Below are 23,221 nucleotides of genomic sequence, written 5' to 3' on the forward strand. Positions count from 1 at the left end.
GATAATCGTAAGCAATTGTAACTGCTGAGCCATCCTCACCGAGGTTGTAAAGTTGCCTATTCCGCCACAGTCAAACAAGAGTAGCAAACTGGGTCCTTGATCTCTGTACTACAGGGATATTACATTCCCCCTTGATTGCCTTAAGTATCATATCATAGGTCTCATTTGACATTGCTCTCTGTCCATGTCCTGTACATACCAAAATGATACACGACAGGTTAAAGATTGTTTGCAGAATTCTTATTGTTTCATATCTGTCAAATACATGAAATGGGGTTAATTAGTGAGCCACATCTTTTTTTATCACTACTGAGGTGCTGCAGTGTCGAACCCTGGTCCTGAAAAACTACAAAAGGTACATCTCCCCTTGTCAAATCAGATGTGGGTACTATGGATTTTAAGAGACATTCAAGTTTGAAGGGAATTTATGTTTACTGATTGGAAAGTGGCACCAAGCATTCTACAACCACATTATTTCCTTCTATAAACTATAAACTGAGGACATTACATGTTTAAAATATATCACTAATTACCTTAGGACAACATAAGTTTGCAAACAACTGAAAAAAAGCCTAAGGTCAGAGTCACATGATGATAATTTGTCAATCAATAGTGGTCACTTATGGGTACTGCAAGATAAAATACACATTTTCAAGAAAGAATTGTCTTGTGTTTGCAAACGTGTGCTCATAATAGGAGTAGACGTCCTGGGGGGTATACGTCGTAGCTCGCTAAGCGGTTTAGCGAGCTGATTTTCAGGCTAAGATTAAAAAAAACACCCCTCTTTTTGGTTCGTGGAAGTAACTTTCGATAAATCACCAACATATCAATTATCACTAACCTGCTTCAAAGCAGGCTAACGTAAGTGTAGCTGGATCAGCTTGCCACACCCCCGGAAAATAATTGGCAGCTCCCTTTTTGAGAGACCCAGCTGACCAAGGAGATATATTCTAGTTCGATTAGCTTTCCATACCAATAGAGTTCTTCGCGATCGCCAAGATCCTTTATTTCACACGGATGAGTTCTTGTTTGAGCGATATCGATTCAGCCGACAAGGACTAATTTATTTGCAAGACCTTCTCGGCCCGTACATTGCAATATCACACTCCACAGCAAGCTTTATGCTTTATGAGCTTATGCTGCTGTATGTAACGCTATGTTTTAAGAAATGTCTTATCTGTTTTGCCTGTGCTTTTTAAGTTTCACTGTGGGAGACTGGGAAACGTCATATCGATTCCTTTTTATGTCTTGACATGTGAAGAAAGTGACAATAAAGCTACTTGAAACTTTTACTGTGCTTCAGACTCGCTGCATTGCCTTAAGGTTTTTCGCGTCAGGTACATTTTTATACAGTAGAGGGTTTTCACGGACGTCATGTTCTGGGTAGTAACCCGGATGCGCGGCCATCTTGGAGGCACTCGATGTAAACAACTCAACGGAGTACAACGAAAATAACGTAAATTCTACACTCTTTGGTACAACTGTAGCCATGTCTAAACGACCGAAAAGGTCACCAAAACATGTCCAAGATAATAACATGTAGGCTTATCTTATGAAACTAACTCAGATAGTGTACAGTGTACATAGCAAACTGGGGGTCTTTGAAATGAAAAGAAAAACACGATTGAGTGTCACTTGGCTACTAGTACACCTTGAGTATTGCAATGATATCATACAGTTATGGTTAGGTTGATTTAAGACGCTATTGCATTACTTACTTTGGCCTTCACAACACAACGGTTGTTGAGGACTTGGTACTGCATCTCCCTCTCCCATCCACACACTATCTGATTGTAGGCCTCCAAACCTTTGTAAGCTTTAAGGTCTTCGGTATATGGGCTCGGCGAGAAAACCAGGTAGTTCACAATATCTGGATATCCAACTGAAGGCAGAATCACAGGGTCATCACAGATCCAAGAAGAGGGAGCTAGTTAACTGGTAGGGATCTGCACCGCCAATAAATCCAATTTTCTCAACATATCGACGGTTTTCTTGCGGTCCAAGGCCTTCCCTGTTAGGGGTGTCACGATACCAAAAATTCAGTAGTCGGTGCCAATACCATTAAAATAACACGATTCTCGATGCCAATTTCGATACCATGGTAAAAAAAAAGAGGATTGTCTCAGATTCCATGTAGGCTACTTGAACCATGAACTTCTTTAAAATATTTGAAAAATAGCTAAATGTCCTACAAAGACATACAAAACATGTGCAATAGAGCATAGCACAACATAATAGAGTGCAATTAAGCCATTCAGCTAACAAGATGAACATGACATGAGTTTACCTTCTAAGCTATGGGCTAACGTTAAAACTACAGCTAACCTAAACTATGTACATAAGCCATTGTAACACACGTGCCCACCATCTCAAACATCATGTAACGTGTATTTTAGTATGACAGATTAAACAAACAGAAAAAGAACATTCTTTGGATGTATTCAGAATTTCGCCGCGACTTCAACGAACATTGATTTATTTTGTATGATGCCAGATGTTAGCATCGGTGCTGCGCCTCTTCTGGAACTGAATCAGAACTTGCCTTGAATTCTTTAAACAAATCCAGATGACGATCTTTCAGGTGCTTAGCTAAATTGGAAGTATTCCCCCTTGGTCTGAAGACTGCGGTAGCATTTTTTGCATAATGGCTTCTGCGGATTAATTATAACGCCACGGTCATCTGCCTCAAACGCAAACTACTTTTTTTGCCTTTCTTGTCAACAAGTCGAAGCGGGGCGATCGCTAAAGCAGCAGTTGTTATCTTGTTTTTCTTAATGTAAACGTCGACTGGAACACTCCTGAAGGCGCAGCACCAATGCTAACATCTGGCATCGGCGCTCACGGTACTTACGGTGCTTCAAAAAAATGGGCATCGTCGGTGTTTTGTTATTTTAGCATCGGAAGGTACCGTAAGTATCGGTTCTCGTGACATCCCTATTCCCTGTATGCCTTTGGATCTTGGACACGTTTTGGTGACCTTTTCGGTCGTTTAGACATGGCTACAGTTGTACCAAAGAGTGTAGAATTTACGTTATTTTCGTTGTACTCCGTTGAGTTGTTTACATCGAGTGCCTCCAAGATGGCCGCGCATCCGGGTTACTGCCCAGAACGTGACGTCCGTGAAAACCCTCTATAAGCGATGCAGGAAACATTGGCAAAGCCACAGCATGCGTTGCTGTAAGAAAAGTGTAGGCCCTACTTGGGGCAGCTTAATCAGCCGATGAATCAATTCATCATATTCCCTGGCCATGTCCCAGTCAATGAAATCAAAGAGGGATTTACACATGGGCCTACATACATATACACATATAGGGTGATATCAGGTAAAATGGGCCATTTAAGGTTTGGGGGTCCCAGTCCTGACAAGTAACGGGATTTGATTGCTTCATGGTTGCTATGGTGGGCGGGCCAATAATTCAAACAAGACAGCACCAGAAATCTGCATGGTAAGCCTGGCATACCTAATCTAACTAACCTATTATAAGAATGAGAAATCTATAAATATAAAAAACATGCGCATTAAAAAACAATGCATAATATCTGTCTTGATGGCATCAATCAGAAATAATGTTGTTAGTTTGGTATATGAACATATTTTTTGAAAAAGTTATGTTTTTCTTGGTGGCCCAATTTACCTTAACCCACTGAGGTAAAATGGGCAACATGGTTTTAGTTCAAATGGGCCATCATCTGTGTCACTCGCAAACACACATACACATGTGTTGGAGTGTGTGTGTGTGAGTGTGTGTGTGTGAGGGTGTGCGTGTGTGTCACACCATGACCCCCCCCCAACAGTAATAATGGTAGTAGATATTTGATGTACAGTGAGTATGGCAAACGAGAAGCAAGCGAGAGGAGAGGAGAGGAGAGAGGGGAAAGGAAAAAGAGAGAAAAGACAGGAGGAGCAAGGACCAGAGAGGAAAGGATACAAAGATAAAACAGGGATGGAAAGGAAGGCCAAACAATTACAATCTGTGGAAAGAGGAGAGGATGAAGGGGGACTTAGATGAATACATGGAGGGAGAGAAGAAAGGAATTACAGTGAGTGTGCACCTCTTATCAAGAGCATGGGGTGTGCCGCGATCCACTGCAAAGACGCATCAGTGGAAAGGTGACTGGCAGTGAACATGTGTCAGGGCGGAAGCCCTACCTTCCACAGGAGGCGGAAAGGGAGCTTGCTCCAACCCTCAACACATTGGCGCAGAGGGGGTTTCCCTTCACAAAACGTGATGTCCAGCAAGTGGCCTTTGATTTTGCAGCCAAGAACAACAGATCTGGTTTCTCCAAGACAGCACGGAGGGCCAGATATTACTGGTTTAAGAACTTTCTAAAGCTCAACCCAGAGCTTGGGATGCGCAAGCCAGAGGTCCTGTCTGCAGCACGGGCTGCTGGACTCAACAAAGAGGTGGTTAGCCAGTGGTTTAACCAGTATGAGAGCCTTTTGGTCGAGCTGGGTATTGAGGGCACACCGTCACATATATATGGAACTGTGACGAGTCTGGGCTTCAGGATCATTTTTTTTTTATTATGGCACATATGAATATGTTTGTTTAATGCAGTTTAAATGTTATGTGGCTGTATAAGCAACTGTGTTTTAAAATAAAAATTGATGATAAATTACAATTTCCCTTTGCAGTTTCACTGGCTCATTTTACCTGAACAGCTGGTCCATTTTACCTGAAAATGCTTGTGCAAAAAAGTTGGCACAGCTGATGTTTCAAGAACTGTAGGGCCTAAATAATTATATTTTATTACATAATTTCATTTTTTTAAATCAAAAACGGTCATTAGTAATCATAAAAACACATCGAAAAGGCATATATGGTATTGTATTATTGTCGCAAACGATTTACCAAAAAGTGGCACATTTGACCTGATATCACCCTAGTACATGATATAAGCACTTTCAGTAGGCCTACATATATCCTCATAAGTGTCTATGAATTCGTATCAATTAGATACTCTTTCCTTGTTTTTATACTTATTCTGAAAGAGTTGATGTCATTATTTTCGCTAGCAAGATCTCATTCGATGATTAATTTCCATTAAGCCTACTGCCAGCATGCACATTTAAAGAAATGTGATCTTATTGATTGGGGTAATAAGGCACCTTTTACCAAAATACGCATTTAGTTTATCAGCAATTTTTTTTGCCAAGCTGCCTGTCTTGCTCTGGCAGCGGGGCGGTGTTTGACTTAGCCATGATAATATGCTTATTGTCTTCGTAGAGAATCATTATAATAGTTTGCTCCGATGGCGAGAATGTCACCGCTCTCTCTTTCGTCTTTTCTGCCATCATATTGTTAGAAAAACACGGTTTTGGTGATCGACCTTTCCTGCCTTTTGAAGTAGGACGTGCTTGTGCACTTGCGCTGATAAGTTTAGTCTGATTTCTGACTCATTTCATAGGAATATAAATATAGGGATAAAATGTGGTGTCTGCACTGCGATGCTAGCTAGGTTATCGAAATGTCGGAGGAAATTTACAAATGAGCTGTTTCACCAATAAAATAAGGACATTTTCAGCAACTACACTGCCCATTTCTCGTCACATTCTAATCAGATGCTGATTTACATGCATCGTTTAACTGAAATATTGATTGTAAAAATGTACATCAATGGCGGTCAAAGGACTGTAACCCCGCCCCCACCCCTGACGCAATCGGTTCTTACTTTAGACCGGAAATGTTTTGGTGCTACTTAAGAACCACTTGGTTTGGAGCCCGTTCTTAGGCTGTTGAAATAACTGGTTCGAGATGAAGCACTGGCTCCGAACCAGCACCCAAGATGCGTTGATGGAAAAGGGGTAAAAGAGCAGCTGCACTGTTAGTTTGGTCTAACCAAGTTTCAGTTAAAAACAAAAAATCTAGTTTGTGCCTAACAATAAACTCATTGATAAAAATAAATAATCCCTGACCGAGACGTGACATTTAATAAAGCTAAGTTTAACGTGTTTAAAACTATATTTGCCCAATTTATTTGGACAGGCTGACGAGGAATTAATGCAAAATTTGCAGTTTTATTATTGTGTCTTCGCAGCCTCATATTTCCTTTTCTATAAATCAGGACAGGAATTGAGCAGGTTAGCGTCATACAGTGCCCTGACTGTTCTTGGTGAGAATCAGTGGTATCATTAGCCTTGTAGTCTTGACCCCAAATATATCAATTAATGAGAGAATGGTTGTGGAGCCGTCGTGGAGGGGTGGGGGCAACTGGCTGAGGACTTAGAGCCAGTGGCAGAGGTCGAGCTGGAAGTGGACGTCAAGGAGGGATTTCAGGAGTGAAACTAGGAGTTTGGCGGGGATAGAATTTGGTTCCAGCGGTGACCAGCTCTTTCATGTGGTCAGTGAACTGCGGGTGGGGGGATGAGGGGGAAAATAGAGATGAGGGGGACCTGGATGGAGTATGGTGGGTGGAAGTATATGCTGGTGAGAGAAGTAAAAACTCCTCCCCTCCGAGGGGGTGATCAATCCTTGATGATGAGGTTGGTGACTCCTCCTCTTGGTTCTCCTTAGGTGGGGGTATCTTTCCCGTGAGGTCTCTACGGCTATGCTGTGTGGTTATCTCTTGTTTAGACTCCTCTTGTCTCCTGTCCTTAGCAGTGGGAACAGACGGGTGCTGCAGGAAGAAAACTAGGTTAGAGGTAAACAGTTTTACCCTTTACTTGTTCAGGCAAACTCAATTTGCCAAGATGTCTGCGCTCCCAGACAAGGTAAAAGTTTTTGATAACGTACTGAAGGGTCAAAACATGCAATGGACAGCCATCTGTTCAGTTGAAACAGCCTGCTGAATCTTTCATCTCCTCTTCCGACTGGTGGAAGAGGGCCACTAATAAACACCTCGGCATTCTATATTTAAATAAAATATAGAATAAAATATAAAATACAATTTAAAGTTACCGTAATTTACGATAGAAAAATATAAATATTACAAAAAATACAAATGGTACAAAAGATACAATTGCGTAATGCAGTGCAAAATGCAATGTGTTTAAGACATTAAGTCATTAAAGTCAGTGTGAACCCTTGGCCTTGTTGAAGAAGCCAACAGCGGGGAGTAGCTGAAATAGAGTGTATCCAGGGTGGGAGGAGTCGGCCACAATCTTCCTCGCTCGCCTCAGGGTCCTCGAGGTGTGCAGGTTCTCGAGGGTAGGCAGATTACAGCCAATCATCTTCACAGCAGTGCGGATGGTATGCTGCAGTCTGCTCTTGTCCTTGTCAGTGGCAGGAGCATACCAGATGGTGATGTAGGAGGTGAGGATGGACTCAATGATGGCTGTGTAGAAGTGCACCATCATTGTCTTTGGCAGGTTGAATTTCTTCAGCTGCCGCAAGAAGTACATCCTCTGTTGTGCTTTCTTGGTGAGGGAGCTGATGTTCAGTTCCTACCTGAGGTCCTGGGAGAGGACAGTACCCAGGAAGCGGAAGGACTCCACAGTGTTGACTGGGGAGTCGGGGTGAGTGGGGCTGAATTCTTTCTAAAGTCCACAACCATCTCCACTGTCTTAAGAGCATTGAGCTCTAAGTTGTTCTGGCTACACCAGGTCACCAGGTTGTCAGCTTCCCACCTATAGTCAGACTCGTCTCCACCAGAGATGAGCCCAATGAGGGTGGTGTTGTCCGCAAACTTCAGGAGTTTGACGGACAGATGACTGGAGGTGCAGCTGTTGGTGTACAGGGAGAAGAGCAGAGGGGAAAGGACGCAGCCCTGAGGAGATCCGGTGCTAATGGACCGGGAGTCAGAGACTTGTGTTCCCAGCTTAACGCACTACTTCCTGTCAGACAGGAAGTCTGTGATACACCTGCAGGTGGAGTCGGACACGTTCAGCTGGGACAGCTTGTCCTGAAACAGGGCGGGGATTATGGTGTTGAAGGCAGAGCTGAAGTCAACAAACAGGATCCTGGCGTAGGATGCTGGGGAGTCCAGGTGCTGTAGGGTGAAGTGGAGGGCCATGTTAACGGTGTCGTCCACAGACCTGTTGGCTCTGTATGCAAACTGCAGGGGGTCCAGGAGGTCTGTGATGGATTTGAGGTGAGCCAGCACCAGGCGCTCAAAATACTTCATTACCACAGAGGTCAGGGCGACAGGTCTGTAGTCATTATGTCCTGTTGGCCTTGGCTTTTTGGGCACAGGGATGATGGTGGAAGGCTGGCACATGGCATGTTTCCAAGGAGGTGTTGAAGATGGTGGTGAACACTGGAGACAGCTGGTCAGCGCAGTGCTTGAGGGTGGCTGGAGAGACAGAGTCCGGCCCAGCTGTTTTGCGGTGGTTCTGCCTCTTGAAAAGTCTGTTGACTTCTCTCTCCTGAATGGAGAGAGTCGTCTCTGTGGTGGTGGGGGGGGGGGGGCCTCTTGGGTGGGGAGGTGCAGTTAAGGACAGTCCAATTGTCTTCAGATCTGCAGTAGAACTCGTTCAGGTCGTTGGCCAGTCGGGAGGCGATAACGGTGTGGGGGGCTCTGGGCTTCTACAGTAGTTGGTAATCTGCCTGAGCCCTCTACAGACAGAAGCAGAGTCGTTAGCAGAGAATTGGTGTCTTAGTCTCTTTGAGTACAGCCGTTTAGCCTCTCTCACCACCTTGCTAAACCTGTTCTTCGACTCCTTGAATCTGTCTCTATCCCCACTCTTAAACGCTTGCTCCTTCACCATCCTCAACTTTCTTGAGCTTTGCAGAGAACCAGGGCTTGTCCTTTTTGAAGTTCACCCTGGTGCCTTCCTCACAGGAGCTAATGTACGACGTCACAGTCTCTGTGAGTTCATCCAGACTATTGGTATTAGTCGTGAACATATCCCGGTCAGTAGAGTCCAAGTATGCCTGCAGATCCTCCATAGCGGATCTCCAAGGCGCCTTGGAAAATACAATTTATTATTACTGATCCATTGTTTTGATGTCCTCACAGCAGGTTTACAGAGCTTTAGTTTCTGCCTGTATGCAGGAATCAGGTGGACCCTGGCATGGTCAGAGTGACCCAGTGCTACCATGGCGTGGTAGGCTCTACTGACTGTGGTGTAGCAGTGATCCAGTGTTCCCTTCTCTGGTGGGGCATTTGATGAATTGTTTGTATTTGGGGAGTTCGTGACTGAGAATACCTTTGTTAAAGTCGCCGAGTACGATAACCAAAGAATGCGGATTTGCTCGCTCCACACTCAAAATCTGGTCGGGGAGCATGCATTGTGCCTCTTTAACCTGAGGACCCGGCCGCAAGTACACTCCTACCAAAACGAGCGACAGAATGAGTTGACAGTTCATAGCCCTACACTGACAGTTTTACGCCCCTGCTTAATAACTTTCAGTTTAAAAAAATTCAAAAACACACTGTGTTCACACTGTAAATTCTATTTTTTACATTTTTCTCATTGCTTTAGCAAAATCTAAAAAAATAATAACGTTTAACATTTATATATTAATATTACATAATAATGTTGTTTAGAATAGGGTAATCAAGACATTAATTTGGAAATAAGACCAATTATGGCCATTTCAACAACCTTGTAAAGTAAACGGGCCACAATCATAAGTAGTTTGCAATCCATAAAAATAAGTAAATTTTCTTGATCCAAGATGAGAAACTTGTTCCAGCAATATATATATTTCTAATTACAATCAGAATCAGAATGGGATTTATTCGCCATGAAAGTTTGCACAGACAAGGAATCTACTTGCAGGAAGGTGCATACAATAAACATATAGGAACCTAAAATTTAAATGTTTATTGTTAATTAACTTTATAAGATAAGATATACAAAATATCCCCTTTTGGGTGATACTTTTGGCTCTGTACTTCAGTTAGAATTATAACGTAATTGTACTCTCATTGCAGCTTTGGGAAATCTATGGGGAAGTTGATTGGTTTTCTCAGAAAACGTTCATGTACTTCTCATCTTGCCTAAATGATTATTCACATTGAAAGAGACTTGTGTAAAGGACAGTATCAAATTCACATTTTAGATTCAGTCAAGACATGTGGCACTCATTATCACTAGCGAGGCATAAATAAATATAGTATCCTTGTTATGGACCCAGTCCCCTCAGTGCCTTGTTGTCAATGTCTGAAAGGACAATGCTTGAGTTTTCACATAATTTCCCAATTCTTCCACTCCTCTGGTCCCAGTATTTATGGCTAGGCCTGTTATGTAAAGCATTATGCAATCTATTTTTCAGATGGTTATTTTGTCAGTCCCCGGTGCACTAATGGGTTGGGGTTTTGGGGACGGCTGTTGATGTTACATTCTTTCTGAAAGAGGCCATACTCCCCCACTGTTGGGGTCATTTCACTAAAACCTTAAACACGCAAACTAGGGTCAGAATGAAAGGACCACCAGAGAAACATGCACGTGTTCAAACAGTGTAACAACAAGCACACAGGTGGCGTTTAGTATGTGAGCCTATACAAACTTAACATCTGTAACTTTGCTGGTAAAAGTAAAGTGGGGGGTGGAGCCACTTGTGATTCTTTGACATACAAGCAGGGACTTTAAACACTCACGTGCAGGTTGCATATCAGAAACATCTGGGCACAGGATCCTTTACGATGACAGTGATTCATTTCTTTACACTATTTAATGTATCTAATGAAACTGGAATCCCCTTGAAGTTTCTGTGACCTGCTCTTTCTGTATTGTGTGTATGTTTTTGTGTGTGTGAAAGACAGTGTGGTGGTGAAGAAGGTTTACGTCATTTGATGCCAAGATGTTTTTGTTTTATGTTTGTACAGCTTTAACTGAATGATTTAGTTGGGTCTGAGGATGTACTACACTTAGATCATGGTCAGAACCGCTTCAAACTCTGTGTGATGCTGCCTCTTGACATTGTATATTTGGATTAGACCCCCATGACCTGAAAACTGAAGTTGTCTTAAGAGCTATATCCCTGGCAACCATATTTTGGTCCTTTAAGTAAACTATCTGTATGCTTGATTTGAGTATAAACTCATAAAAATACATACTCAATAAATATGTCTTTAAAAGCTTCAATCCATTTCACTTATTGCTCAAGCAATTGTAGTCTCACATTCAAGGATTCACTTTAAGAACGCAAGCTTTGCAACCATGGGCGGATACTTGGGGCATTTTAGCCCTTTATTTGACAGTTGAATACATGAAAGGGGAGAGAGAAGGAGAATGACATCCAGCGAAGCGCTGCAGGTTGGAATTGAACCTGCAGCTGCTGTTGCAGCAAGGACTGAGCATCTGCACATGGGGGCACAAGCTAAACGAGTTGAGCTAAATAGACACCCCTGTATCAAATACTTTTGACAGAACCAGCCCCCAACACTCTTATTCTCAATGTAGAAAAGCAATACACTCTCTGAATTGCAACCTCAAAGTTTTATCCTTCCCACAACCAGTTTTGGTATCATGCGCACAGGTGGCACTGGGGACATGTCCCCCCCCAGATTTCCAGTGACCCTGGTCCATCCCCACCACTCTCCCTACGTAAGGCGACAAGCATCAGTTAATAACTGCACAGCTAATTAGGCGATGTTAGCGTGTATTAGCGTTTATAACGTTGGCTACACAAAGGTACTACAACACTTTTTAAAAAAACGTGTATTATGCTTATTTAAAGTATTTTTGGAGCTGGCGTTTGTGCTTTTAGGCTTGGCGTCTTCCTGGTTGTCATGGAGATGACATTAGTTGCCCCATTGTTTGGCTGCTTAAAGGGGCGATTCATTGCAAAACCGATTTTACCTTGTCATAGTTGAATAACGACAGTACGGTGGGTAAAATGAACAGACTGTGAATATCAAAGTCCATTGACACCTCTTTCCTATGCAAATCTCAAAAAGAAAAAAATGCCTGTAAAACGCTAGCTTTTCAACAAAGCCACCCGCGTGACGTAGGACGGGGACCGCCCTTTTTGGCTCAGGGGCCAGTTGCATAAAAATAGACCTAGGCTGGGTTGCACCAACATGGATTAAATTAATCCTGGTTTAGAGATAATCTAGGGTTAGTAAATCTATGTTTAAACTGGTTTATAATTAATCAGAGATGTGTTGCACATCTTAATTTTAACCCTGGTTTAGCTAAACTAGTTTAAACAAGGGTTAAAACAGGATTAGTTTATGTTCAATGTCCGCCATGATGGATTCCGACGAAATGTAAACAAATTCACAACATATGTTTAACATACGGAACTAAATAGCCCTAAACGAATGCATGCGCTCTTTTTCCTAAAACTAGCTGCTTTTTGAATAAATGCCGTTACTGATAGCTACCGTTAGTTACCGTTTAGACCTACCACTACGGCTAACTATTACATTATGGCATGGCAAAGAGGTTCAAACTTTTCAACATTTGAAAAGATGTTGGTGACCGAGTTAATGGAGGAATTTGGGGTAACAATAGAAGATAAAAGGACTGACAACAGTACATTAGAGAAGAAGGAGAGGAGCTGGGTCCAGTTAGCTGACCGCTTTAATGGTTCTACCGGAATCAAAGAGACGAGGGACAGGGCACAACTGAAAGCCTGTTGGAAAAATCTAAACGCAAAAGCAAAAAAAGATGCGGCGGAAGAGAGGCGTAGCCAATTTCAAACCGGCGGAGGACCACCAATTAATGCTACGGACGCGCTGTCAAAGAAGATCATTGATATGATCCCGCAGCAGATTTCACCCCTCCCCAACCCCTACGACGATGACGGCGCATTGGATGACAGGTCAACCAAAGAAGCTGCAAGTAAGTAACTAGAACTCCAACGCCGTTGGTTGCAGCAATAACGTGACAAAAATGACGAAAGGCTATAATTTTGCCTACAAAGCATTTGTTAGAGCCTTTATTACTGTACATACCCCTTAGATGTTTATTTTAAAAAAAGAATCGCACATCATACTACACAGATAACAGTTCCATGTTCTCTTTAGTAGCTTATGGTGATTTATTAAATTAGTTATTTCCTATGTCATTGGATCTCAAGAGACCTCAAGTGCATTGTGCATTTACAGTTGTAGGTAGCCTCCTAATGTGTTTCTATGTTTTTTTGTTTTGTCTAGTTGACACTATCATCGTACTGGAGCAAGTGGAGTCTCATGGAAACATGGAAGCAGCAGCATCACCTGTGAAACCCCCTGCTAAGCACCCTAAGCTTAGCTCTCACCAGGAGCTTCTCACATTAGAGAAGGAGAGATGCATGCTCGATATAGAAAATGCAAAAATTAAAAAAGATGTCCTGTTGCTACAGAAAGAGGTCCTAACTCTTCAGAAGCAGAGGCTACTGGATCTAAGCCAGTCACGAGAATTAGAATGTTTTTTGAATGAATTCTGAAACAGAAATTGTGTAATGTATTTGTATTTATTGGAGTAAAATGTTTCTTTCAATCAAATTGCCAGTCCTCTTGTCTCGCTGTTCTTATTAGTTCCTCCCTGTATGGATGAGAAAGCAAGAAGCATATTAGTTAATAAGTATGGGTTAAGGTAATCTATTGTATAAGTTCACATGTCAATCAAAATATAACAATATACTGCCAATACTGACCTTAATTATGCTGCAAAGTGGTTTTCAATCAGTGTTCTCCTGACAGCATTGCCATTTGCATTTGCAGCATTCTGCACTTGAGCATCTTCCAGATCATCCTCAAGTGGGTGCTCATCCTCCTCGGGTAGCTCATCTCCTACTCTCCTCCCAAAGTTGTACAAAACAGCTACTGCAACAATGATGGTCAGGGTAGTGTCCAGTTTTGTGCGGAGTCCCTCCTGTATACATGGAAATCTCCGCTTCCACACCCCAAACACCCTCTCTATTACCCCTCTTGTTTGAATGTGCGAGTAGTTGTAGTTTTTTTCTGCCTGGGTCTCAGGGTTCAAAAGTGGAGTCATCAGGTATGGGCGACATGCATAGCCATTGTCCCCCACTAGGTGTCCACGGATCTCCCCTCTCTCCAGCAGTGCACAAAGTTGACTGTTGTCAAAGATTCGGCTGTCATGTGTGGATCCTGGCCATCTTGCAACAATGTGTGTGATCTGGGCCTGGTCATCACACACAACTTGGACATTAATTGAGCAGTAGCCCTTTCGATTCCGAAACAGCTCCCCATTCTCACCACCTGGGTTGGTAATGGGAATGTGGGTGCAGTCGATAGCCCCAATTACTCCTGGAAAACCTGCTCTCCCATAAAATCCAGCTGTTGTCTCTCTCCTTGGTACAAAGTGAATGTACTGAGCCTTTAAACTTGCAATTGCCTCGGACACTCTGCTGACAATTCTGCAGACTGTGGATTTATGAACTCCGAAAAGATCTCCATCAACCATCTGAAAACACCCTGTAGCATAAAATCGCAAAGCAACTAGGAGCTGGAGAAGCGGTGGCACAGCAAAATTCCTCTCACTTCCATGCTTGATTGCTGGTCCAACCTTCCCATTCAGGTATATGACAGACTCTTTTGTAAATCTGTACCGCTGTGAAAACTCGCTGTTGTCATAAAATTCAATTGGGTTTAGCCTATCTCTAATTTTCCTGCGAGGAACTCTTTCCTTTAACCCCATCCAGCGAAGATATGCAGCCATGTTGTCAATAAAACTGAGATAAACCTCCTCCAGGGGTGGTTTAAATATAACTGCTAATCCAGGTTTAGACTAGGTTTAAAATGACTGGTGCAACAGATTTAAATTTAATCTAGATTTAAATGGAAATTAAACAGAGATTGCGAAAGGGTTAGATTTACCCAAGATTAATTGTTAACTAAGGTTAAACTAGGTTTAAAGTTTGGTGCAACTAGATTAAAATACAAACCTGGTTTAAACTCAGTTTAAGAGTTAATCCTTGTTGGTGCAACCCAGCCCTAGTCTTAGACTTAAATGCAACTTTAAGTCCGACTTGCCATAGACACTTCAATTTACCCGTTGCATAAAGCTTTAACATGGGTGACTAACGTAAGACTGACTTACATAGCCTGTCACGCTATGCATTATTGGTAAAATAAGACACTTAGTAACAACTGAAAAAATGTCGGACACAACAGTTACAGTTAGCTGCGGAAGATCAACAATTTTTTTACCTTCTGAAAACTTATGTCTATTAGAAGAAGATAACATTGAAAAGGGTGTGTTGATGAGTAGTTTTAATCAACTTAATGGGAATCAGAAGCGACACCAAGTATGGGACAAAATAACCAGAAAAGTAAATAGCATTAATCCAACGGTTATTAGAACCGTTAAAGATGTTCAGAAACGGTTTAAGAACATGGTTCAAGAGTCAAAAAAAGAAATTTGGAAACGAAAAAATCCAGCAACTGGAGGAGGACCTCCCCGTAAGCTCAAAAAAACTACTGAGCTCATCATTGACATTTATGGCAACGATCACCCATGTTTTGGGGGATCTCTGGAGCCCAAGAGAGCGGAGTTGAGGGCGTACTGTACGAGGTCGAGGACTCCTCGGAGGACCTTTCCCCAAAGATCGCCACCGTAACGCCTGATACAACGCCTGAAACATCTCTACTGTCAGACAGTAGCACCACAGGTACATTAACATGACCTCATTGTATTGTAAAATAACAGTTGTGCTATTATTTGTAACGTAGGCTCATGAATGTCAGTGTAATGTTATCCACACAGCAAATTTTCCCTATGGTTTGGAGTGAGTCTGTGTTGTGTATTGCTCAACAGTACTAATAGTACTGTTACTGTTACTTTAGTCGATTGATTGTCCTGCAGGTTAGCTATACATAGCTAGCTCTACAGTGTGTTTGTTAAGGGGGGCTGCGACACTTACGGGGGTGTAGACGTGCTAGCTCTAGCTATGAGCTAACGTATCAACACAACGACTGTTAATAGCGAGGTAGCTAAATGTAGCAAGGTAATTGTTAAATACGGACATCAAATTCTTGTTATATGTGTTTACTCGTGCGTTGTATTTATGTTTAGCTCCAGACAACGAGGACATAGCCACTGGCAGCACCAACGCCGCCACCACCACCAGTGCCCCAATGGACAAGAATGCAACAGCTGTCCCAAAAGTGACATTGTCCATGGTTCTGGAGCAGCAGTACAGAAATCTTGAAGTGGAGCATATCAAATTAAAACTTGAAATTGAAAAACTAGAATTGGAAAAACAAAAACTGAACTTGGAAATCCAGAGACTATCACACTGAATGAAAAAAGTGTAGCCTGTTAATTCAACATTATAGTTTTGTTATAAAAAGAACAGAATTTATTTTATTTATTAATACACAATCTACTACAGCAAATCAAAGATTGACATTCTTTCCCAAAGTAAAATAAATAAGTAATTGAAATAGCTGGCTTGTGCTTTGTGTGTCTATATGGATAAGAAATATAAACGTGGAGGTAGTTGTAGCCATCATGCTGAGAAGATTGTCTCCACCAGTGCCTGCCGGACATAGCGGCCAGCACCTTGCTCCATGTCAGGCTCATTTTCCTGTGCGGGCTCTGCATCCACCACCATTCCAAGCTCTGGCTCATTAGGCTCCGGAAGGGCTAGATCTCTGAAAATTGTGAACAGGGTCACTAGACAGCACTGATAGCAATTCTTCAATAATGATACAGCTACCAAACACATGATGGTTCTGACTACTTGTCAAGTACCTTGCCATGTTATGGAGGACCACACAGGCACCAATTATTTTGCAGACCCTTGCTGGTGACATCCGAAGCTCTCCATGGAGGCAATGGAACCTCCTCTTCAGAACTCCAAAGTTGCGCTCAACTGTATTTCTGGTTTTGCAGTGAGCATGGTTGTACCTTTCCTCACTGCGATTTCTTGGATTTAGGTATGGGGTAAGGAGCCAAGGTTTGAGGGGATAGCCAGAGTCACCCAGGAGAATACCATCAATAAGGCCCTGCTCAAATGCCTGTCCAATATGTGATTGCAGCAGGATCCTGGAGTCGTGGGTTGATCCTGCCCAGCGAGCCACACAATTTGTTATTTTTAAATTGGCGTCACATATTGCTTGCACATTAATGCTGTGGTATCCCTTTCTGTTGACATATAGATGCTCATCCGAAGAGGGGGCCTGCAGCCTTACATGTGTCCCATCTATTGCTCCTACTACATTAGGAAATCCCGCAATTGCATGAAACTCCACTTGGAGCATATTTAAGGCATTAGGGTTTGTTGGGAATTCAGGAAGCATCTTGCTGATTTCACTGGAGACCCTGTACACAATCCTTGAGACAGTTGATTTATGAAGCCCAACAGCATCACCAACAGAGTTTAGGAAACTCCTTGTGGCATAAAATCTTAATGCCACACACACTTGCAAAACTGTAGGAACGCTTTGGTTTCTTGCTGTTCCAGGGGTTATGCGATCCTCTAGTTTTCCAGCTAGCAGAAGGATAGTTTCTTGAGGAAACCGAAACCTCTCGATTAGTTCAGGATCAGAGTATATCTCTAATGGGTTGCTTCTGTCCCTGAAGACTCTCTCTTCTTAGGGCTCTTTCCAAAAACCATATATTTGCCATCTTCTAGATATAGTACTAAGAAAGCTAGCTACACTCTAACCAAAGTAAAAGTTGCTTCTTTCTTGTCCTTTTCAGTTGAAAAAATGATGCCCTCCAACATTCTAACAGATCGTTGGTATAGCAACTCAGACCATACTGCAAGGTTTAGCCAGGGGGAGAGGTGGCTAACTTTTCTTCCTCAAATTAAGTCAGTCTTACTATTTATGCAACAGACAGGCTTAATTAGACTAGTCTTTCCTGACAATTTAAGAAAGTTTAAGGCTCAGACTAGTCTTAAACTAAGTTTATGCAACTGGCCCCTGGTCTGTATCTTAGTCACGCCCCAAAATTTGCATCCAGACCAGCCCCTATCTCCGATACTAGTTTAGCTGCGCGCTGCTCTGCACCCGATACAGAATGAATCAGTAGATTCAATCGAACCAATTCACAAAAAAATCACCCATTTGAATCAATTAGTAGGGCACCTCCTGTCCTACCAGTAGTTTAGAAGGTTGGAATTACTCGATTTGTCTAATGATATACTAAGCCGTGTGTGTTAATAATGAGCCACCCTGGACCTTAAACAAGCAGAAGGGCAGTAGATTACAATCGCCCGTTTCATATAGTGATCCCAGTCACAAAAAATTATCGAATATTTCGTGACACGTTCACGAAATTAGCACTTTTTTCGTGACTGCCACGTTTTTTCAACCAGTGCATTTCAATGGAGAGAATATTTCGTGACCCTCGGCACGTTTTAATTAGCCTACCCAATTCATTTCAATGGAGCAACAATGGTTTTTGCAGTATTCATACATATAGTAACATTAAAGATTAGGAGGCATATTGAGGAATAATGTGGTCCCGGTTCTTGGGCCTTTATACCGTATATGCTTGGGACACCACCGGATAGAAAATCAGGAAATGACGTACTCAAATTAAGAGAGTTAGTGTAACTTCGTGTCTTTATCAGGAAATGACGTCCCGAAATGAAGAGATTTCGTGTAGCTTCGGCCCTTTAAATCGATGGCATTCAGAAATATACAACCGCGCAAATCGCGGTTAATACTGTAAGGCTGTCAGAGTTTTCCTTGATCCTAGCTAGAGGCTAACGTTGTTAGTTAATGGGTTAGTGGGGTGGTTCCATCCAGCACTGGTCCCAGCCTCGTAGCCCTACCTCCTGCTCTGCATCCAGCGCTGGTCCCAGCCTCCTTCCACTAACCCCTGCTCTGCATCCAGCACTGGTCCCAGCCTCCTTCCACTAACCCCTGCTCTGCATCCAGCGCTGGGCCCAACCTCCTGCTCTGCATCCAGCGCTGGTCCCAGTCTCCTACCACTAACTCCTTCCCAGAATCCAGGAGGTAAACTAATAAACTATATATAACTACAGTTAATATATAATGACACTAACACCTTGCTGGGACTGCATTCACATAATGGTCTTGTTTTTATTTTAATTTATACCAATGTTAAATAATTCACCATAATAATACTCTATGCACAAACTAAACTTAAAAAATGACACTGTTGTTCCTATTGCCCCACAGACTGTGTTGGTGTAACCTAAAGTAAACACCCTCTACCCATCCACCATTACAGATGTAAAAGCCCAGCAACCCTGGCAAGTTGGGCAAGGTCACCCAGGACCATCAGGAGGCGCATGCATCCCAGTGCAACAATACTCTCACCTCTGCACATGCTCACTTCAACAAGAGCAACAGAAAGCAGAGTGTGTGTGTGTGTGTGTGAGAAAAAGAGAGCAAGTATGGTCGGGTTGTGATTAGAAGAGAAATTCTGTACCAGCGAATGGACAGACCCTTCATCGGGACAGACCCAAGAATAGACACCAACAATAATTGTATTGAATAACTAATGATACATAATTGAATAATAATTTGATTAAATAACAAATCTTTATTAATATGTTGATACTACAGAGCTGTTGATTTAGGTCCCCTCAGCTACTTTTTCTCCACAGCTCCACCCTCACCTCAACCACCTAACCATCACCCTTTTATTTGTGTTATTTGTAATGCATTTGAAAAGTAAAGATTTATGATTATCAACTTTAAATAGTCATTCATTTCCATTCAGTATTCCTCTTTTGTTTTGGCAAGAAATTTACAATTTATGTAGGTAAGGGCCTATTAGAAATACAAAATATTTTTTTACCATGATGGGGATCCATTAGTCATTGAAGGTTCACTGTATTTAATAGTGGGCTACTCCAACAAGTTTTTAAAGTAATTTCATATTTAATAACTTTATATCATCTGCGCTACAACCAAAGTGAACAAACCAAACTACAAATATGGTGCCTATTATCGTTCAAACCTGTTGGCAGCGATTTGAGAAATGTAGTTTTCTTTTTTAAACTCGTTATTTTAAACATCTTTGTCAACAATTTAAAATATACATACAAGCCACAAATGATCAATACTCAACAAGTCAACATTTAACTGTCTTTATATGTAACCTTCACCTAGCATTATTTCACATAATCTTTGAAAGTGGTTCCGACATTATGTGAAGAGTATCAATATTGGTCGAAATACAAAATCCCAGACAGGGTGTTGTATTTAGTCCAAGGGTTGAATCCTCAACAACAATAGTAAGTAAAAAAATATATATAATTAAGGAATTTTGCCACTATATACACAAAATCTAATTTTATGTCATAGGTAAGTAGGTAATAATTCAATAGGAGCCTGCAAAGAGCTGAAGGTAAATACAAGCGTCATCTAAATGACTTCAATTCCCTATGTGTCACATATAGGAGGAGCATGGGAGAGAATGATTGGAGTTTCCCTTTGCATCTTGGATGCCATGTTACTTCAAAAGAGCTGCTCACTTCACCAGTTCATACTGTAGAAGTGACAATCGTGAGACAAGGAATTTCAACAGTACTGACTAGCTCGGCTTGTTTCACAATAACTTTTGCTCCCGTCAGAATAGTCATAGTGGTATAGGCTACTGTAATGACACGTTATACCAGGCAAGGAGGGTGCTGTCTATTAATTTAGACTGGAAAAAAGTCAATTGCAATGTATAATGCTTATACCTGTGTTGTATTGAAGTGTTTTGTCACTGTGATCTTGCACTTAGTTAAAAAAGATCTTAAAATAACCTAGAATATTTGGAACCCCAACTAGGCTATTAGGAATAGCTTGGTCAGGTTACACGTTTTAAGTAGGGTCAGTATATATTATATATAATAAGTTGTTGGATCGAGGTTTGGCTCATATGGTTGCATTTTGTATTCTATCTCTGATTAAATAATTGGACATAAATGTTAAAAATCATGCTTTATTAAGATGTTTTTGCTGCAGAGCTGCTGGTAAAGCTGCTGGCTTCTTCGGGGCTGTTTGGGAAGCTGACCTCCATTTCTATATCATTCTGAAAAACAACACAGTGAGTCAAAGATAAAACGAAGAATAGATTAATAGAGATACTAATTTCATAAACTAACCTCCTAAGTCAAGCCATAACAAAAAATAGTTGATGATCCCTCGCACTGCTGATGCAGTAAACGTTCCGCTGTTTTCACCTAAGGAATTTTAGAGATGTTGCAATGCAATGTCTCTATCATAAAAACAAAAGACAGCTAGCTGTATATTAACTATTAATGGCATATTTTGATTTAATCAACAGATTTACCACTGTTGGGGGATGAAAAGGACAAGTTCTCTCGCCACCACTGTGGCTGGCAACCAGTCCTGTACAGGGCTTTCTGGACACATCACACAAACATCATGGACTGTCATTCATTTGAGAGTGTTTAGCGGTTACAACACCGAAATAATTGGAAAGCGCTAGGACCTGAGTAAGGGTTAGTGGTAGGAGGCTGGGACCAGCACTGGATGCAGAGCAGGGGTTAGTGGAAGGAGGCTGGGACCAGCGCTGGATGCAGAGCAGGGGTTAGTGGAAGGAGGCTGGGACCAGCGCTGGATGCAGAGCAGGGGTTAGTGGAAGGAGGCTGGGACCAGTGCTGGATGCAGAGCAGGAGGTTGGAACCAGTGCTGGATGCAGAGCAAGGGTTAGTGGAAGGAGGCTGGGACCAGCGCTGGATGCAGAGCAGGAGGTAGGGCTAGGAGGCTGGGACCAGTGCTACGCAGAGCAGGGGTTAGTGGAAGGAGGCTGGGACCAGCGCTGGAAGCAGAGCAGGAGGTTGGGACCAGTGCTGGATGCAGAGCAGGGGTTAGTGGAAGGAGGCTGGGACCAGCGCTGGATGCAGAGCAGGAGGTAGGGCTAGGAGACTGGGACCAGTGCTACGCAGAGCAGGGGTTAGTGGAAGGAGGCTGGGACCAGCGCTGGAAGCAGAGCAGGAGGTTGGGACCAGTGCTGGATGCAGAGCAGGGGTTAGTGGAAGGAGGCTGGGACCAGCGCTGGATGCAGAGCAGGAGGTAGGGCTAGGAGGCTGGGACCAGTGCTACGCAGAGTAGGGGTTAGTGGAAGGAGACTGGGACCAGCGCTGGAAGCAGAGCAGGAAGTTGGGACCAGTGCTGGATGCAGAGCAGGGGTTAGTGGAAGGAGGCTGGGACCAGCGCTGGATGCAGAGCAGGAGGTAGGGCTAGGAGGCTGGGACCAGTGCTGGATGCAGAGCAGGAGGTAGGGCTAGGGTTGTGGGCCTGAAAGGCAGGTTGATAAATAGCTGTTTTGCTTTGAGATTTGAAGATGGTCTGTCTAGTCATAATAAACACTGATAACATTGGATATGTCTAAGTATGTAATACAGATAGATGTTGCTACAGGTAACTGAACCACCCCACTAACCCATTAACTAACAACGTTAGCCTCTAGCTAGCATCAAAGAAAACTCTGACAGCCTTACAGTATTAACCGCGATTTGCGCGGTTGTATATTTCTGAATGCCATGGAAACGCTCTTGACAATCGATTTAAAGAGCCGAAGTTACACGAAATCTCTTCATTTCGTGACGTCATTTCCTGATAAAGACACGAAGTTACACAAACTCTCTTAATTTGAGTACGTCATTTCCTCATTTTCTATCCGGTGGTGTCCCAAGCATAGATATATACGGTATAAAGGCCCAAGAACCGGGACCACATTATTCCTCAATATGCCTCCTAATCTTTAATGTTACTATATGTATGAATACTGCAAAAAAAAAAAAATTCAATAGAGTTGGGCTTCTATGTTTTGTTGCAAAAACAGGAATTATGGCTAGTAACTTCATCACAACGTAGACTGCACATGAAAAATCGAGCAGGTTAATTATGCTACTTACCAGGAAAGGGATGAAGTTCTGAAAGTTAAAATAGCGTGGTAGATAGTAGCCAGGGCAACCATTCACGTCGCGTGCTCTTGTTGTCCAGGTCTCGTTCCATTATGAATGACATTGACAGCTTCTATATTTCCTCTGTTATTACTTATAAGTCCTTTCTTGGTTATAAATAGGAAGATCGGTTGAATACGGGTGGTAAAGGATACATAAAAGCACGGATCAGTGGTAAAGTAGTAGGCTTTGGGTATTATTCAAATAAATATTCTATAGCCTACTTCTTAAAAAACAACACGGCAAGTTATATTATGAACTCGGTTTTTTAGCGCTTAAAAATTGGAACAAAACCTTAAATGAACACGAAAACATTTCACCATTGTTGCTCCATTGAAATGAATTGGGTAGGCTAATTAAAACTAGCCTGACGTTGTCATACTCATAATTCTAGTCAGAATATGAGTCTGAGAACTCTCCATTGGGCTTTGACTACGGGGCCTGTTTCAAACGAGCCTGGAAAACAAATGCCTCTTCGCTCAATTGGATAGATCCACAACCAATCAGAGCAACCGAGTATGTGACGTATGTTA

The 23,221-nt window shown here is 42.3% G+C and overlaps 2 protein-coding genes across 2 annotated transcripts; both read right to left on the minus strand.

Moving 5' to 3' along the window:
* Window positions 1-13,477: 13,477 nt before the first annotated feature.
* Window positions 13,478-14,500, minus strand: LOC124466033 (putative nuclease HARBI1). The gene has a single exon (XM_047017663.1). The coding sequence runs from the start codon at window positions 14,498-14,500 to the stop codon at window positions 13,478-13,480; it is 1,023 nt and encodes a 340-aa protein (XP_046873619.1).
* Window positions 14,501-16,292: 1,792 nt separating this feature from the next.
* Window positions 16,293-17,046, minus strand: LOC124466034 (putative nuclease HARBI1). Its single transcript, XM_047017664.1, has 2 exons — window positions 16,538-17,046; window positions 16,293-16,437 (listed from the first exon to the last, which is right to left on the minus strand). Exons 1-2 carry the CDS (start codon window positions 17,044-17,046, stop codon window positions 16,293-16,295), a joined length of 654 nt encoding a protein of 217 aa, XP_046873620.1.
* Between the last annotated feature and the right edge of the window lie 6,175 nt (window positions 17,047-23,221).

Source organism: Hypomesus transpacificus, unplaced genomic scaffold (assembly GCF_021917145.1).
Source record: "Hypomesus transpacificus isolate Combined female unplaced genomic scaffold, fHypTra1 scaffold_62, whole genome shotgun sequence".
NCBI lineage: Eukaryota > Metazoa > Chordata > Actinopteri > Osmeriformes > Osmeridae > Hypomesus > Hypomesus transpacificus.